This window comes from Nuphar pumila, chromosome 15 (genome assembly GCF_984573655.1).
Source record: "Nuphar pumila chromosome 15, dmNupPumi1.hap1.1, whole genome shotgun sequence".
NCBI lineage: Eukaryota > Viridiplantae > Streptophyta > Magnoliopsida > Nymphaeales > Nymphaeaceae > Nuphar > Nuphar pumila.
In genome coordinates this window covers 66,472,176-66,489,775 of record NC_143263.1, presented here as the reverse complement: position 1 = coordinate 66,489,775, position 17,600 = coordinate 66,472,176, and the positions used below count along the sequence as shown (strand labels likewise).

Sequence of the window (17,600 nt, the reverse complement as noted above, 5' to 3'; positions counted from 1 at the left end):
TCTCATAGAGTATGATATTATGTGTAGAGACCTCATGTGCCCTTATTTGTTAATTTCTAATTTTATAATGAGCTAAATTGAAAATAAACCCTAAGGTGGTTATAATTAGGTTATGACCCAAAAATCATATATAGCGGATATTCTCTCAGGCTCAGTATCATCATCAAGAGAAAATTATTCCTCTCTCATTAGGTTTAGAAAAAATTTAAAGCCACGTATAGAGGTTCTGAAAGATCATACCCGTCACAGATCCACCAGAGCACCAATAGATTCAAGAAAGCTTTCCCATCAAGATTTAGTTTATATTCATTTTTTTCAACAATTTAACACAAACAAGTTCACGAGCTATTAAGTTTTTTGGCGGATTTAAAATCCAACAAACATGACAATAACCCTCAAAATTTTGACTTAGCAACTCATATTTGTTCCAGAATTGAGTCTGATCATGGTGCAATCATTTAGAGTTTGGAAGAAAAATAAACTCTAAAAGCGCTTTAGGTTCGAAGATTAGTGGCTTGGCATCTCTGGTTTTAGAAAGGTCTCTGATCGGTGGTCAAAGCCTGCATACAGGAGATGAGTGGCAAGCAAGTGTAGGCGGCTTCATGGGCATATTAACATGTGGGTCATAGAAAATGGTGACACAAGATTCAATGAAATGCACATCTGGGAGGACAAAAATCCTAACACCTACAAGACCAAATAGATACTCTTCTTCCACCAGAAAGGGAGTTGATGATGTCAACTATTGCAGACCTATAAAAAAATATTAAAAGTTGGCTGTAGGGGTGTATAACGAGAGCTAGCTCGGGCTCCGTTCAAGCTCAACTCGTTTAAGCTCGGCTCAAACTCATTCGGGTAGATAAACGAGCCAAGCTTGAGCCTACCCGAGCCGTGCTTGAGCACAGGCTCAAGCTCCGTACACAAAAACTAGCCGAGCTAGCTAGCACCCAAATATAGTATACGTATAATTTATGTTTGCAAATTAATCACATCACGATGATTTACTTAGATGTGTAAGGTGTTAAACTTTTTCTTGAGGAGGTGGGTAGTTCAAAACCCACTGTCTTCACTATACTTTTAAACTTCTTTTAAATAAAAAATGCTCAAACCAAGCCAAGATAGAGCTCGACTCGAGCCGAGTTTGGACAAAAGTTGTTCAAGCTTGGCTGGGGCTCGAGCCAAGCTTGAACAGCTATGTTTTTGAACTCAGCTCGTGTGCAGTGTGCACCCCTATTTGGGCACCGAAGTGAAGTTATGTGGAGACAAAGGTCCCGAATCAAGTGGATAAGATGCGGAGAGCAGAATTCAAAGTATTTCCACATAAAGGCTTCACACCGAAGGCGCATCAATAGAAATCTATTTATCAGAATCGGCTTGCAAATCTGTGCAGAGGATCAAGTTTTGAAAGCGATCACATGTTACTATAAAAATCTATTTTCTGACAGTGGGTGTGTCGGAGGCTCTTTAAAATATCTTCCCTATGGTCACCTTTCGGAGGGTCAAGCTGATTCGCTGACGGAACCTTTCTCATTGGAAGAATTAAATACAGCGATTTGGTCTCTTCCATCAGGTAAGTCTCCTGGTCCTGATGAATATCCTACCCACTGTTTCAAGTGCTTTTGGGAAGATTGCAAGTTAGAACATTTGCAAATGGTCTCTGAATTTCATGATAACAAGGTCATGCTTAGGGAGATTAACATGTCAGAATTTATATTAATTCCAAAAGGCTTGCATGCTGAGGATATATCTGGATTTCGACCTATTTCTTTGTTAAACATTCTCTGTAAGTTCTCGCTAAACTTCTGATGAATAGGTTGAAACAGGTTTTGCCATATATTCCTTTCAAACTGCATTTATTAAGGGTCATTTGTTACACGATGGTGTTCTCCTTGCCAATGAATTAGTGCACTCATTGGGATCTTATAAGAAGCCTTTTTTCATTTTAAAACTTGATGTTTTTAAGGCGTTTGATTCCTTCAGATGCCCGTTCTTAGAGGAATGTTTGAGGAACATGGCTTTTAATGAAAAATATATAAGATGGATAATGGAATTGGCCCTCCACAGCTGAAATTGCAGTTTCGGTAGATGGTGAGAGGGGACATTTCTTCTCAATACAATGTGGTCTCCTGCAAGGATGGCCTTTATCACCTCTTGTTTTTAATGTGGTGGGTGAAGCTTTCAGTGCAGTTTTAAGAAAAGCTATGGATTCAAACATTATTGATCAGCTGAACATTTCGGGCTTGAATGGGTGTTGTATGTTACAATATGCAGATGACATTGTGTTATTTGGCACGACAGTTCCTTCTTAAATGGTGTAAAGAATCTAACCTTTGCTTGAGGACAAGGTTCTTTCAAAAATCAATTCTTGGGAAGGCAAGTTCTAAACAGCATGCCTCTGCATCAGCTCGCCTTATTTTATTTGCCAAAAAAGGTAGAAAATAGAATAAATAAAATATTCAGATACTTCCTATGGAATGGATCTTCATAATCAAAGTCCTTAGTCAATTGGAATCATGTTACTTGCCTGGTGGATAGGGGTGAGCTGGGTATTCGATTTGTCATTGGTGGTGGAGATGCATCGGAGGACTCACCTTGGGCAAAGGTTTTGAGGTTGAAATATAGATTAGATGGGCCGCCCACTCAATGTTCACCGAATCCCACTTGGTAAAAGGGTTCACAAGTATGGAAGGCAATCACTAAAGCTTTTGGAATTTTTAAAGAGGGTGTGTTCATGGATGATTCATAATGGGCTTTCTCCAAAGATGGCCGATTTTCAGTATCATCCTGTTATTTGGCGTGCACTGAGCAGGGTAGCAGGGTATGAGTTGGCTTCCTAAGGAGGAACAATCTGGTGCAAGGGGCCTTCTCCTAGAGCATCTTTCTTTGCTTGCAGGTAGAATAAAGACTCAGGATCGTTTGCAGAATATGGAGATTTGTTTAGCTAACAGATGTTGTCTTTGCCAAAGGGATTTAGAAACAGCTGAGCATTTACTTTGGTTTTGCCCATACTTTCAAGCATTAATGAAGCTCTTGCATGGCCGGATATAAGAATTGAGGTTGCTCAACTCTCCTGCTTCAGACCGCTGATAATTGGTCCTACTGTGGTGATGGTGATTGATTTCAGCCTTTGGGAGGAAAGGAGCAACGTATTGTTTAGAGGTAAGATAATGTCTGCCAAATCTGTTCATTGGGTGGTTCAATGAGATCTGTTTTTTTAGCTGCAAAATTGAATTTGCAGGGTTCTGATCTTTCGTGGTTGGGCAAAGCAGCTTATTGGGCCATCTAGTCGATGTTTGAGATTTTGTTTTGACAAGTTGCTTGCACCATCTGTTTCTTGATTTTTTCTGACGTATGCTGCGTTGATGACGCCTCATCATATGGCGTACTCTGCACTTTATTTCTAACTCAATATGAATGAATTTTCTTCTTTTCTCAAAAAAGACAATAGCACTCAATGACTAAGAATTTGTGGTGAATTGGTGCGTTGATTTTGCACCTCAATAAGCGTCGCTAGCACCTATAACAATGTCTTATATACGCGGCCCTTTGTATTCGCGTTGGCATCGGTCTAATCCAATACTGGCCGTTGATCATTCGAATCGAAAGCAGTGGTTGGACCTCCGCATCTGTAAGTTCATGAGACCATGCCACTCTTCCCATCATGGTTGCACCAGGTCCATAACATTTGTATTCGCCATAAGACACAGTCCTACAGATAAACAGAACATTAATACAATGAATGATGATGGCTAACGTGTGGTTTTTCTTAGGGATGTCAATGGATCAGATTTTATCTGATATTTGACCAAACCTGACTTCTTTTAGTCAGATTTGGTAAGCCAAACCCGTATCCGGATGTGGATGTGGATGTGGTTATGATTTTTTGCTAATGAATCTGAAGGATATCCGAATTGGATTACATGTACAAAATCGGATTTGGTATAAACTTTTCACCATCTAAAACTGAATCGGAATCCCTTTAGCCAATATCCCATTACTCGGATCTGATATTGGCTACAAGCGTGGCCAGCGGGGTGGTTGCGAGGGTGCTGAGTTGAAGGCACCCGGTCAAACCCCACTGGCTCATGGGTGTATCTGTAGCTTTCAGAGGTGGGCCACGTAAGGCACGATGGTCGTGGCCCCCCCGGCTTTGACAAGGGTTTCTTATCATAAAAAAATGGCTACACCTTACCAGAATGTGAACCATTTACATACCTTGCTCTGGTAGGGTCGTCCCAGTCATGCCAACCCTGTGGGAAAATTATGTTCTCCATGTAAGTGTATGCATAGATGACCCTGGAGAAAGGACCCCATGCCCTCCCCAGGAACACTAGCCCATTTCCAGTGATCTTGCAACCGAGGAACACGAAGCCAGTGTCCTCCTGCCACGACGACCGTCTCTGCGCAGCAATTGCACCGTTGAGCTTCGGAATCGTATGCAGATGGCAGTTCTGTTGGCAAGGTAAACCAACTCCATGAGAATATATATATATATATACACACACAGAGAAAGTAGCTGATAACAGCTATTCCTGGCGTTGGTGGTCAACGCCTCAGTGCCGTCCATCATGGAAAATGGGCGATGTTAAAACACCCCCACGCAAACTGAACTTTTAGTGGCGGGCACTATCTGACGCTAAAGCACTTTTAGAGCAAATAAAAGATTGTGTAGTCCATCACGAGCCCATTGAGTACTATTGGCAGGGGAAGCTGTTAGCGCACACACACACACATATATATATATATATATATATATATATATATATATATATATATATATATATATATATATATATATATATATATATATATATATGTGTGTGTGTGTGAAAACTCAACATATTAGGCCCTCTTTTCGTTCTGTCTGTTAGTCTCCATAGTTTGAAGCGTTTTATGATAGATCTGAATCGTTAGATGTGTTTAGCATGCTCAATTTAGTGGAAATTTACTCTTGGATCATATTTTTTTGACAAAAATTGTATCTTTATGAGTCAGGAAAAATTGATGCCCTCGTAGCCATTGATCTTGGATCACCGGGAAAACAAGGTCATATTCCGGTGATCCAAAAGCCGGTTCCCACTAAACATAACATATAGATCATAACTATGATATTAGATGTGAGAAAAATCACCAAAAACTATGGTTTTTGAATGGGCCTAACAGGTGGAACGCGCACATTATTCTCTCTCTCTCTCTATGTATATATACACACTAGAATATAAGAACTAGAAATATGGCATTTTCAATATTTTTTTGGAAATCCAACCATGCGAATGTGATTGACACGGTGAATTTTTTAGGAATCAACCACTGGATCATGTATTTTCGATGACAAAATGCAAATTTTAAATACTTGATTATTTATGAAGATTATAAGCCATTAATTTTAAAGCCTTTAAAAAACCTAGTTTATAAAACCAATCATGTAGATACACTTAAATTCAAGAGAAAAGAACACAAAATTCATGAAAATTGTAGTTCACACATTAGTTTTCATATTCCAGTGAATATATATATATATATATATATATATATATATATATATATATATATATATATATATATATATATATATATATATATATATATATAGAGAGAGAGAGAGAGAGAGAGAGAGTAACCTGTATCATGTAAAATGTTTGACAAAAATTGAACTCTTTTTGTGTTGCTGATTGAGCACGCGATCAGCGGCACCAAAAAATCATGTTTTTTCTGTGCAGAAACTAGATCTTTAGTGGCGGTCAAGAACCACTACTAAAAACCCTTTTTTGAAATTTTTTTGACACGCATCCAAGGCTTGTTTGATGAAAACTCATTCGATGATACGAGTTTATATATATATATATATATATATATATATATATATATATATATATATATATATATATATATATATATATATATATATATATATATATATATGTAAACTGGTATGAAACAAGATTTTTATAGTTTTTTTTTGCAAATCTAACCCTGCAGATGCATTTGGGGTTGTCCATTTTGCTTAAAATTGATTATTAGATCATAATAATGTGATTTTTTATGTTTGCATATTTATAAAAAATTTAAGGCATTAATTTTCAAGCCTTAAAAGATTCTTCTTATACATAATAATTGGAAGATCCAAGAGTCTGTTTCTATAAAATCTTGCATGTTGATAGCATCCGTAGGGTGAAAGTTAAAAAAAAATAAAGCAAACCTATGAAAATCTGGATTCATACCAGTTTACATATTTGACCTACTGTTTACATATTTTAGTTAACCATATATATATATATATATATATATATATATATATATATATATATATATATATATAACCCCTCTTTTAGAAACAGGGTTTAGTCAACCCAAACAGGCAGAGGGCTTGTTTATACTACCAAGCAGTTATTAAACCACCCATATACATGTACCAGTGGGGTTGGAACTTGCAACTTCCCATTCACATGGTGACTTGCACAAACTGCTCCTACCAGACGATTGGAGCCCCCGTTGGTTATATACTGGGTTTTGCGTGTGTGTATGAATGCATGGTTTGATCAACTTCTGGTTTTATGTGTATGAATGTGTAGTTTCAACTTCCAACTTTACTTGGTAGAGGGAGAGGCCATTCCCGCATATGAAGTCAGCACCCCCTTCGATGTAGCAATTACTGAAGTAGTGCCGTCCTGTATCATCGAGTATGGTGTCTTGGTACCCAAGAATCCTGCAGTTGCGAAACACAGCTCTGTCTCCGGAAACGCGCAGAGCCACCGCCTGATCGTCGTAGCCGTAGGTGTTCTGCATTCAAATTCAACTAGCATTGGTTGGTTAAATTCTGGTGCCCACATCCTGAGGAGTGCAGAACCCCCTAGCAGGAAAGTGCTTCCCAAGGGCTGGGGAGGAGATGCGATGCAGCTTTCTTAAGAAATCCCATCTTTTGTGTGAAAGGAAGTGGGCACCACCTTGTGTTGGGACACACCAATGGGGGTTCTGCTTGTCTGGTAGGAGCTGCTAGTGCAAGTCACCTTGTGTTGGGACGTTGCAGGTTCAAAACCCAATGTTACAGTTGTATAACTGGCAGGGTATGCCTAACCCCAGCTTGCCTATCAATAAAAAAAGTGGGTGCCACGCCACGTGAATGATTGTCTAGAGCTTACGAGGAACAGGAGGGCCTGTTTCTCCTGTTCTGGTGTGAAACAATCACCAAATAGCTTTCACTCATCCCCTGTTATCCCCCATCTTTATACCCTTCAAGATGATGCAAGTTGTTTTTATCAAATCAGACTCCATAAATGTTATCTATATCATTCATTTAGGTAAGATCAACATATAAATCCCTGAAATCTAACTTGGGTGCTTGATTTTTTGACGATTCAAAAATCAATGATTAACAAAAAAACAAAATTTTGTGATTTAAAAATTGCTATTTTTATTAAAAAATGTGATCCAAAGAATCTATCTATTAAGGCTAGATTTGATCAGAACAATAAGATTTAAGAAGGGTATGAAGACGAGGGATGGCATAAGGGATGAGTGGAACTGAACTCAACAATCACACCCTTAGGTATGGAACTCATGACTTTCCTTCAACTTGGGACATCACAAGCTGTACCCTAGCCAGATAAGTTGAGCCCTCGTATGGTGGTTCATAAGATAATTGTCTCAGGCTGACTCAACTAATTAGTCCCAAAAACAATTGAATGGACCCAGTTTTTTATTTATTTGGCTGGGTCAAAAACAAATTCCCTATCACCGACGAGTCCGGATGGGGTGCAATCACATGGCACAAATGCCTTGGGCCCCACAACTGACAAGCCATGTCCCCCAAGATGGAGGGTGATCAGGTGCTTAATGCACAAATATTTGTGCAATCATATTGCCCCTGATCTTTTCACATTGCCTACAGGTACATCGGCAGGTCTCCAGTTGGTAAATCCTTTGAGGTTACACTCAGCTTTGACCTTACGGCAAGAGGCACCCACTGCACTATAAAAGAAAAGATCCTTGCAAGTGGGTGATGGTTGAATAACCTGAATTGTGAGAGATCTTGCTTCAAAATCAGAAGCAAACACAGTCAATGTGGCCGAGTTGTATGTTCCACCATTCTGCCTATTGCTCGCGTTCCAACTTATGACCGTCTGATTGGCCACCCATCCTGTCAAAATTATGAAGGGCTTGCCTGCTGGAACAGTCACCTTCTCCCTGCTCAAGATAGCTACTAACAGTCAGGTACAGTAGAAAAAACACAACCAGTAGAGGAGAAAGAGGCATAACCAATGATAAATCCATTAAACAAGTTATTCCTTTATGGGTAACAGACTAAGAGTCGTGAGCTTTAATTTTGAACGCTACATTGCAACTTGAAGGTGACGAGTTTTTTGGTTATTACTATGGGTCCTTTATGGTGGTACCTTACCACCATATACACAGTTGATTTACAGAGATTTAAGCTCTGAATGCAAAATCTAATCTTTGGATCATATTTAACATGTTCTATTTATTATTTTCATGCGTTAAAGTGGACTGAAATATATATGATGTTTTATGTCGTTTATATACCACCCTTATTTTCATGAATTGTATGCGGTTGGTTTTTTCATTGTCTCAAAAATAAGACCTGATGATGTATTAGACATGAGAAAAACTTATAACACAGCTAATAAATCATGTTAAAACACATCAGTATGGTTGGATTTACCATTTGGTGGCTAGACCTAGACAAAGAAGATCTTGTATTGCTAAGTAGGGCACCTACTTTGCATAGATTAGGCATACAGGCATTCTATAAGGTCCGAGTATGGTGATAAATAATAAGACCTGGGTCCAGACCCGAAGGTCCGACTAATACATGAACCCTGGTATAGTTTGTTAAATTTTATACCAGACCCGGACCCGACCCGACCCAAGTTTCGATTAAGACCAGCAATTTTTCAATGTAAAAACAATAAAAAATATTGTTTTACCAGGTATGGTCCAGGTCTGGTTCATGTAGTTCTTATCGGGTCCGAGTATAGTTTTTCATATAGTGGACCTGTTAGATCCGGGTCTAGACCCGATATGATACTCAAAAACCGGGTCCAAGTCTTGTACCACCTGGGTTCGAACCAAACCCGACCTGTTGGCACCCTTAGAATGGATGTTGCAGGTTCGAACCCCATGGTATGGCCACCAGTAGGGCTTGTCTACCTGAAAGGAGGGGGTCTGTAATCTTTCAGCTTGATCATCAAAAAAGAAAAAGGAAAATGAACAATTTGATGGGGATGGACTCCATTAGTAACTTATCAATTCATTCAGTCTCGTAACACCACAACAAGAACAGATTTGGAAATTCGTCGTCCCTGGAGAATCTCTGAGGCTTCAGCCAATTCTTACAACATCTACTTCCCAAACAGGGCCTAAGAATACAATGCTGTGTGCTTTGCAATTATCTACACATAGCACAAGATGATGCCATGAGTTTTCAGCAAATTCTGAAAACATTGCATCAAACAACCATTATTTCTTATTAGAGCAAGCCCACAAAGACAGGCAGGGTCGGCTTAAGGTGTTCGAATCAAAGGACATCAAGAGTTCAATACACAAAGTGTGCATCCCTTGCGGCAAAGCCGAGGCCAATTCAGACATCAAAACAGGGCCATGACCAAGATGGCACCTCTTGGCCCTTAATGGGACACTCGAACCAAAGCAATGGTTTCTCATTATCAAAAACAGAAACTTTTACTATAACAAACTTCATCTGGACCTCAAGTCTTTGATATTCAAAAGGGGTGAAGCAAGTTCATCAGTATGTTTCACTAAAGAATACAAACTCAAACAGGCATAAATTTTTGAAGTTAATTTTCAAGAAAATAAAAACTGACCTGTATATCCCGGGTTTAATGAAAATAAGGACTCTCTCCATGTTGTTGAAGGGAACCGCGTCTATAGCTTGCTGCACTGTCCTGAAATTTCCTGTCCCTCTTTGGTCGACTACAATGAACACTCCACTACTATAATCCATCACTCCCAAACCTCCATTAAGGAGAAATCCAAGTAAAATGACCATCAAAATGAGGAAATTGATGCTGCCCATGTTGTTATATTTGAAGAAATGTTATATCCAAACTATTGATATCGGCCACAAAGAGGCATGAGTTTCTATATACCAAAGTATGTTGCTCATATTTGCAGACCTTCTGCCTGAATTATCGCCTATAATTAATGCTTATTCCTATTTAGGGTTTGTCTTCTTGGAACATATTATCTACATTTGGTTGGGCACAAATTGGAATATTATGCACACATTGTCAGTTTGGTATTCAAGTTATTAAAGAAAAATAGGACAGAACAATGTTTGGCCACCTTCCAACAAGAGGGGAAAAAACAAATAAAGGTTTTGACCAAACAACTACTTCTCATTCAATCAGGTTGCGTTTCCACACATTTTCAAAGCACCATAGCACAAATCAAGGCATGATATCGTCACAAGGGGGGGAGGGATGTGAATTAAAATCGTCGGCATCTTTGGATTTTGTTCAAGAGGGTAGTTATGCATAAATCATATTTTCTTTATAGTAAATTGAATCAACTTCTTTCATGAAGCTTTTGAATTACATCTATATTATTGGGGGGAAATGGTCGATTTCTTGGACTATAGCAAGTTAATAAATTAGTTAGTTTTCATCTTTGAAAAAATGAAAGTTTAAAATAATCCAAAAAAAATTTAAATGGGTTTTCGTAGTAGTTCGTATTGAAGCGTATGAGATGTTTGTGAATTGTAGTTTTGTGTGAACAAATGAAATATTAGTGAAATTTCTCTTTATTCTTGATGTTTTCTTTTGGGTTGAGTACTTGTTTTCTTGATCAATCAAGGGTTAGTCTCTCTCTCTCTCTCTCTCTACAATACAAACAGACCCCTTAGAAAGGGGACTCGTAATATCTTTTTGAGAGGTATGTGAACAGTGTTCTTAAACGTGCATGGGAAGGCCAAATTCCCCCAAGTCACTCCCCACAATCTCACAGCCCTCCCTGAAGAGAGCAGATCAGGTCATATTGTATATAATCGATCGTTGTTAAGAATTCCCACCGCATATCTCACTCGAGAACCGTGCATTTCACTTGAGATCTATGAAATTAGGGCACACACACAACTCCATCAAGTGAGATGTGCGCTGGGAAGTGAGTATACCCAACAAATTGGTTACACACTATGATTTTGCTTTCCTCCCCCAAAGTGCCTTCTCCTGAACATAGCTGTGACATCTAGAATCAACCTTCCTTGGGTCTCCTTGTGTTCCATTGACTGCTCCTAAGAGAGACTAAATTTTCTTTGCTTGACTATTATTGGGGAAGGCATTAAATGGAAAGTTGGTGATGGATGTAGAATAGAATTTTGGTTTGACGCATGGGCCCATGGAAAAAGGAAAAAACAATTGATTTGACAGAGAATTTGCTTTGTTTCTTGGAAAGAGAAAAATGGTATGATAGATAATCCATTTATCAAAGGAAGGCATTTTATACACTGCAAAAGTTTTCTAGCCACTTCCATATGTAAACTAAAACATCACATACAATCTCTGAAACGACCACCATGTAAACAACACTGGCTGGCCCCTGAATGCCGTTTCTTCCTCCACTGCAAACTGTTGTCAGGATCTAAACGTTCCAAACAAAGTCTTACACAGTGGCATGTATTGAAGTTAACAGATAGACAGAGGAAGTGTAACCCTTCAAATTGGCTTTATCCTAGTGACAGTTACTCATTTGCACCAACCAACAATAGGTCCTCAGATCTTGAAATACTTGTACCCGTATTCAGAATCTGTCATGCCTTCCTCCCAATCACCAATTCTTCGGCCACCAAAAACAACTTGTTGGATTCCTAGATACCTGTAAAAACAAAGTCGCAAAAAAATGAAATGAGAGTGAAAAAAAAGGAGTTTGATAGCTTAAAAAGCGTAGTTGATAATGGGCAAGGAAGTTCCTACTCTGAACTCAACACGGTTAAGCAATTGAGCAGCACATCAACTGCAAAGTAGTCGGATGTTCCAAGATCAACCCTGTAAGTAAAAGATAACACTAATGCAGGAATGAGCTAGACAAAGCTCTTAATGTGCAAAAGCAAGTATGCATTATAGAATACAAACCAAGTTGTAGCAACAATATCATAAACACAAAAAAAAGAAAAATATACCAAACTCGACCCCAGTTATCTTGAAATTCAACATCACTGATATCATGGAATGATGATAGCATTGCAGTAGCTCCTTTATCTGCATCGTAGATTGGATCATAGTCCATTGATGAATTCGCTAACTGGAGATGAGAAGACCGCTATTAGAAGCATGAATTTGATCATAAATTTGCAACAAAAAAAAATGTTGATTGGGAGAATCTCTTTCTACTTGCTCTGGAACAATTAGGAGATTCTCTGGAACAAAACGAAGTCTCAAGCCAGACTGATTCAGCAGGCAAAAAGGCAACCAATAAGTCACCAACATAACAAGCCTTGGCAAACTTTTTGTGTCTAGATCCTTCCAGAGAGGATATGCTTGAGATGTTGCTGCAAATTCAGTAACTTAGGAAGATCTTTCTGCAAATATATCAAATTCTTTAAAAAGAAATTTCTTGACCTGAAAAAAGGGGGGGGGGGGGGGGGGGGGAATGAAAAATTCACTACCTCATCAAAGAAAGCCTTGTATGCTCTTTAATTTAGACCAAAGATATGACTCCCAAATCATCCAAGTATGAAATGCCTATGAGCTTATTCCTATTTCAACCACTACAAACCTATGATGACACAAAAAGTGTTGAAATGTAGAAAAGTAGCAGTGGTTCAAGGATGTGTCCCTGATACATGGAAAATTTTCAATCTTCAAGAATACACAACTTTGTCCTGAAAGTTTGAAGTGTTAGATTGAATTAACTAAATGAATCTACTATTAAAACGCTAAAGTTGAATTTCATAATTCTTTGGTTGTTATCTGCCTAGAGGCATCCAAAGGCCATATATTGTTGACTTCTTCATAGATATGGTTGCAATACCAACTACTCTGTTGCAGTTCCTTGTGTACGGCTGTAATAGGTTTTCTTATCCATTACACCATCCACAGCCAACCTATTAATCTAGCAGTGCTTGAGGCATGCACACACTTGAGAACTTTCAGAAGGAGAGAGAATGTACAAAGAGAAGCCATTGTCCTGTAATGTAAAACCTTAAGCTTCAAACTTCTTCAATACAACATGCAAAGAATTAAAGCATGCAGCAATTTGTTCTCATCACCTTCAGTTTCTTGAATTCTGCACTTTTGACTTTTTGAGTACCAACATGTTATGCAATAAAAGGAACCACAGGAGTTTTATCAAAATAGACCAACGATAACAGAAACTAATTATGAAGAATGCTCCCAGATGGAATAAAAATGTTATTCCAGGTACCCCTTACCTCTTCCATTTAGAAGTGATTAACTAAAACAAAGGAAATTCCTCTCTTTAAACTTTCTTTGTTGAAATGATAGAAGGACAATCATAAAGTTGGAAATAGAAATATATGTTTGCTCTCAAACTCAACACATACAACATAAGTGATATGTAAACGTTTAACATAAGTAATGATTAAACCTGTAAATTTGAAGAATTGAAAGCTCCTAAACGTCCCATCACATACCATGATTGGATAATCTGCAAGCAACCGTTCATCGTTATAGATAAATCTGATATTGAGTAGCTTCAATGAAATTTGAAGTAACAAGTAAATACTTACACTACCAATGAGGTCAACATCTCGATCTGATGGAGCACCATATAGTTCAAACCATATATACGAATCAGTAGGGTTGAAGCTGCAAGTAGCCACATGTAGGTTAAATGAGCCAAAAAACTCTCTCGCTGATATAGTGGAAAAATAAGTAAAAAGGGAAAATTAAATGATGATCTCATGATATTTTTTGTTTATCTTTGTTTATGATTCAGCTAAGCATCTATTATCAATCCTAATTTTTCTATGTTTTAAAAACTTTTTAACCTTTGGTTTAACACTTCTTGCAAAAAATATATCAGCAAAATCATTATTTCATATCCTTTGTATCACTTTTTGTATTTTCTTTTAACTGGTGAGGTTTTCTGATATCACAGAAAATCTTACAATATCAGAGTAATTGGCTTGTTATGTAAATATATCGTATATTATAATATATATATATATATGTGTGTGTGTGTGTGTGTGTGTGTGTGTGTGTGTGTGTGTGTGTGTGTGTGTGTGTGTGTGTGAAAATTAGTAGCTCCTCAATAGTTTTATCTCCTAAATTTCCTAAACACTATAGAAAAATACAGTTACAGGTATTTTTTGCTTAATCTAAACCTATACATATGTTTATCATTGTTTATTTAATAAAAAATAGTGCTTTACTTAACTATAAAATTTTATTATTTCATCAAGTTTTAGTGCGATATGAGCTATTGATTTTTTGTCACTCTAAAAACACATTTAAACATGAAAAGAACCTCATATAAAGCATGCTTTATACTAAATAAATTATATGGAATGCATCTATAAGGTCAAATGAAGGAAATGCAAATGTTTTTTAAGGTGTTTATAAGACTGTTTAGGACCTACTCTCCCACAAAGAGAAGAAGGATTAGCATATGGAGAATTGTGCCCATCAAAGATCACATGCCTGAAGATGTAAATGCGCACCGGCTGTGTGTGCATGTGTTCTATGCATGTTTTACTAGCGTCCACCTTCTCCATGATTCAACTCCTAACAAAACGTGCAAGCATATAATCCATCAACACCATTGTAATCACTCTGTTTGGCGCATATTTGCTAGTCATAAGAACACAATTTGCTTCACTTTTCTGTAAGGGTTACGTTCAAATGGTGCCACCAATAAAATCTAGACTATCGCGTCAGGATCACACAAAAACTCTGTCTAAGAACAGTTTCATATAAATCGCAATTTTGTAACAAGGTAAAGAAAATTTAAGACAGAAGTTTTTATCTTACTCTCTAAAGCTAACTTTGAAAGCCAGAACAGAGCCTGTTTTCGACTTGCTGAAATCTCTTCCTTTCTCCCGAACCCTTTCCTCAACCTGTTCCGTTACAACCACAACAACACCTTTGTTTCACATTATGCATATGTTTAGCTGAAACACCTAGCGTTGCAACTCCCAATTCCAGCATTTGGATATGGTAGGATTCCCATCCCTAGCAGTTGCAACTCCTGCCCAAAGACCAACATCCTCTGAACTTACAGATTGCATCATCTCCATAATTTAAAAAGATGCTTCGCAATGCAACAATTTCTGGCTTCCCAACACCACGTATCCAAACACCCATCAAAAAGAAAATAACAGAGAAATTACTCACCCTTTTCCTCATTAACTCAGGATTCCCAATGCTATTGCCAAGGACCGCCCGGAGTTCCACATCATCCTTGCAGGCGTCTTCAAGAATCCTATTTCATAAATCTCCCCTTTACTAAAAAAAATCCAATTTCGAGAAAAAGACGAAAGAAATTAAGGGGTTCGTATGCGCCCATTTATCCAGAAAAGTGGGAGAAGTTAGGATATTTCATCAATTTAAACCACTTTCGGGATAAGTGGTTGCATCCAAGCGCCCCCGAGAGAGAGAGAAGAAGAAGATGATCAAGAAGTAGTAGAAGAAGAAGAAGAAGTCTATTGAATGGAAGGGTCTTGTTGAGAGATTACTTGGCCCAAGTTGGGTAGTTGTGGATTCGATCGTACTCCCTCTTCCTCTTCTCCTCCCTCACTTTGAGAAGACGCCTTCCTCTTGCTGTAGTTCCCGAGCCTTTTGCCGCTCCTTGGTCCCCGTTTTCCGGCGATATAGTCGCCCGGATTCTGGTCGGAGAGACCCATATTTCCGATGGGGAAGACAGTCGGTGAAGGCGGGAAGCGAACGATATGGATGGAGGAGCAAAGGCAGATTGCATCTCTCTCTCTCTCTTGTTTCTCTCTCTACTGTGTTGAGCGCGAAAGTAAAGACAGATCTTTTTGACCCTCATACCCCACCACTGGTTTTTGAGCGTTGCAAAAAAACCCTTCACGTAGGCCGCCAAACGTTTTAATTATTACATTTCACCACCTGTTTTATTTTAATGTATTTTACAATTTAGAAATGTCAACGGGTCGGATCTAGGCATTGCTAAATCCGAAGAGGCGGATGGAAAAAGATAAAACCAAATCCAGATCCCAATAGTCTAAAACCTGATATTTACACATAATCGGATCCAGAACTTAGTCAGATTTGAATTTTAATATAAAATTAATACCAAATCTGAATCTTATTTTTAATCTAATCTGAATTTGGCTGCCTAATTTGACTAATCGGATTCAGATTCGGATTTAAATTCAGGTTGGGTATCTGGTTACATCCGACCGGTTGACATCCTAACTGCAATCTTTTTTTGGTTCTTGATCAAATAAATCTACTTATGCTCTTTGATTAAAGAAATCAATAATGAAGGCATTTTAGTATCAAGCATGTCATTAAAATAGAAATGAAAAGAAGTATGTTAATGGAATAATTGAAATGTTGAGTAGGGCGGCACACGAGTCGGGTTTGAGCCGAGCTTAGGCTGACTCAGCTCGTTCAAAATTTTTGAGTGTTGAAACTCGGCTCGACCTTCAACATCCACTGTCTATAGCTGGCTACTCTAATGTAAAGTTTTTCTTTTAAGCGACAAGGGGAGGGGTGGGGATTCGAATTCACCACCTGGCAAGTGGCTAAACTAAAATAGTAACACTTGTTTTGTTGTCTCATTACTTAACAAAATAATACATATCTGTTGCCTCATATAACTATATGAACCAAGCCTAATGGAGCTTGATTGTCTGTTCAAGTTCAGCTCACTTGAGTCCTTGCTCAAGCTAAACAGAGTTATAAAATGCAAAAAATCCATCTCTCACGAGTCACACACAAACAGATATGAATGCACGATATATACGTGTTTTCTGTTCTTAACATCATTGTTGGTAAGGATAATCTTTCTTAGGAAGTTGCATAATACCTTTCTTATTGTTACATTTTCTTGTTACTAGAGTGTTCATTCTCATCTGATTTTCTGTTATCGAGATCCTTGATTGCAGGATATGAGATCTGTTAGGAAAGTTTTAAAATTGATGATTTCTTTCCACCAAAAGTGTTTTAAAAAGTTTAGTCCCATATCTAAGAGAAATCAGTTTTTCTAGTTGTTTAAATATAGACTTTGTTCTCTATTCTTTACTTTGGTAAGCCTTGTATCCATGGGTGGCTTGCGGACGTTGCTGCGCCGTTCGCGCGAGCGTGCGCAAGGGCGCTTGAAGCGCAATGTGGCATTTTGATGGCGCACTTCGCAAATATCCGTTTTGATTTTTCGGTTTTGAGATATCTGGCCGTTTGAAAAGTTTTAATATCATTTATATTGAGTTTAAGGCGCTTTGTGACTGTTGGACGGTTTTGGAGGCCTTTGATTAACAGTCAAAGGTGGGTGACCGTTCATGTATCTTTTCGTCCTATTTTCAAACCGTCAGATTTATGACCATTAATCTCATTTATCGCAAAACGTTTTGGCCTCTCTAAAAGTCTATAAATTCTTCTATTTTCATCTTTTGAAGAACAATAGAATCTCTGACTCTCCAG

At 38.1% G+C, this 17,600-nt stretch overlaps 2 protein-coding genes across 2 annotated transcripts; both read right to left on the bottom strand.

Moving 5' to 3' along the window:
* Window positions 1-3,510: 3,510 nt before the first annotated feature.
* On the bottom strand, window positions 3,511-9,982 carry LOC149815497 (putative pectinesterase 11). The gene is made up of 5 exons (XM_089990555.1): window positions 9,843-9,982; window positions 8,013-8,184; window positions 6,592-6,780; window positions 4,216-4,451; window positions 3,511-3,709 (listed from the first exon to the last, which is right to left on the bottom strand). Exons 1-5 carry the CDS (start codon window positions 9,980-9,982, stop codon window positions 3,511-3,513), a joined length of 936 nt encoding a protein of 311 aa, XP_089846681.1.
* A 1,432-nt stretch (window positions 9,983-11,414) lies between these two features.
* Window positions 11,415-15,986, bottom strand: LOC149815496 (uncharacterized). Its single transcript, XM_089988367.1, has 8 exons — window positions 15,671-15,986; window positions 15,330-15,417; window positions 14,967-15,052; window positions 13,724-13,802; window positions 13,582-13,641; window positions 12,155-12,276; window positions 11,949-12,020; window positions 11,415-11,850 (listed from the first exon to the last, which is right to left on the bottom strand). Exons 1-8 carry the CDS (start codon window positions 15,982-15,984, stop codon window positions 11,748-11,750), a joined length of 924 nt encoding a protein of 307 aa, XP_089844493.1. The 5' UTR covers window positions 15,985-15,986; the 3' UTR covers window positions 11,415-11,747.
* Between the last annotated feature and the right edge of the window lie 1,614 nt (window positions 15,987-17,600).

What these genes read in the sequence shown, in the direction of transcription:
- LOC149815497 (XM_089990555.1), bottom strand. Translation starts at nt 9,982, where the DNA reads ATGGATTATAGTAGTGGAGTGTTCATTGTAGTCGACCAAAGAGGGACA. An exon ending in ATGGCCTCTCCCTCTACCAA is followed by an intron (nt 4,452 to 6,591) that starts GTAAAGTTGGAA and finishes CCTTGCCAACAG; the next exon opens with AACTGCCATCTGCATACGAT. An exon ending in GACGACCCTACCAGAGCAAG is followed by an intron (nt 3,710 to 4,215) that starts GTATGTAAATGG and finishes GTTTATCTGTAG; the next exon opens with GACTGTGTCTTATGGCGAAT.
- LOC149815496 (XM_089988367.1), bottom strand. Translation starts at nt 15,984, where the DNA reads ATGAGGGTCAAAAAGATCTGTCTTTACTTTCGCGCTCAACACAGTAGA. An exon ending in GATAACTGGGGTCGAGTTTG is followed by an intron (nt 12,021 to 12,154) that starts GTATATTTTTCT and finishes TTTTACTTACAG; the next exon opens with GGTTGATCTTGGAACATCCG. An exon ending in TTAACCGTGTTGAGTTCAGA is followed by an intron (nt 11,851 to 11,948) that starts GTAGGAACTTCC and finishes TTGTTTTTACAG; the next exon opens with GTATCTAGGAATCCAACAAG.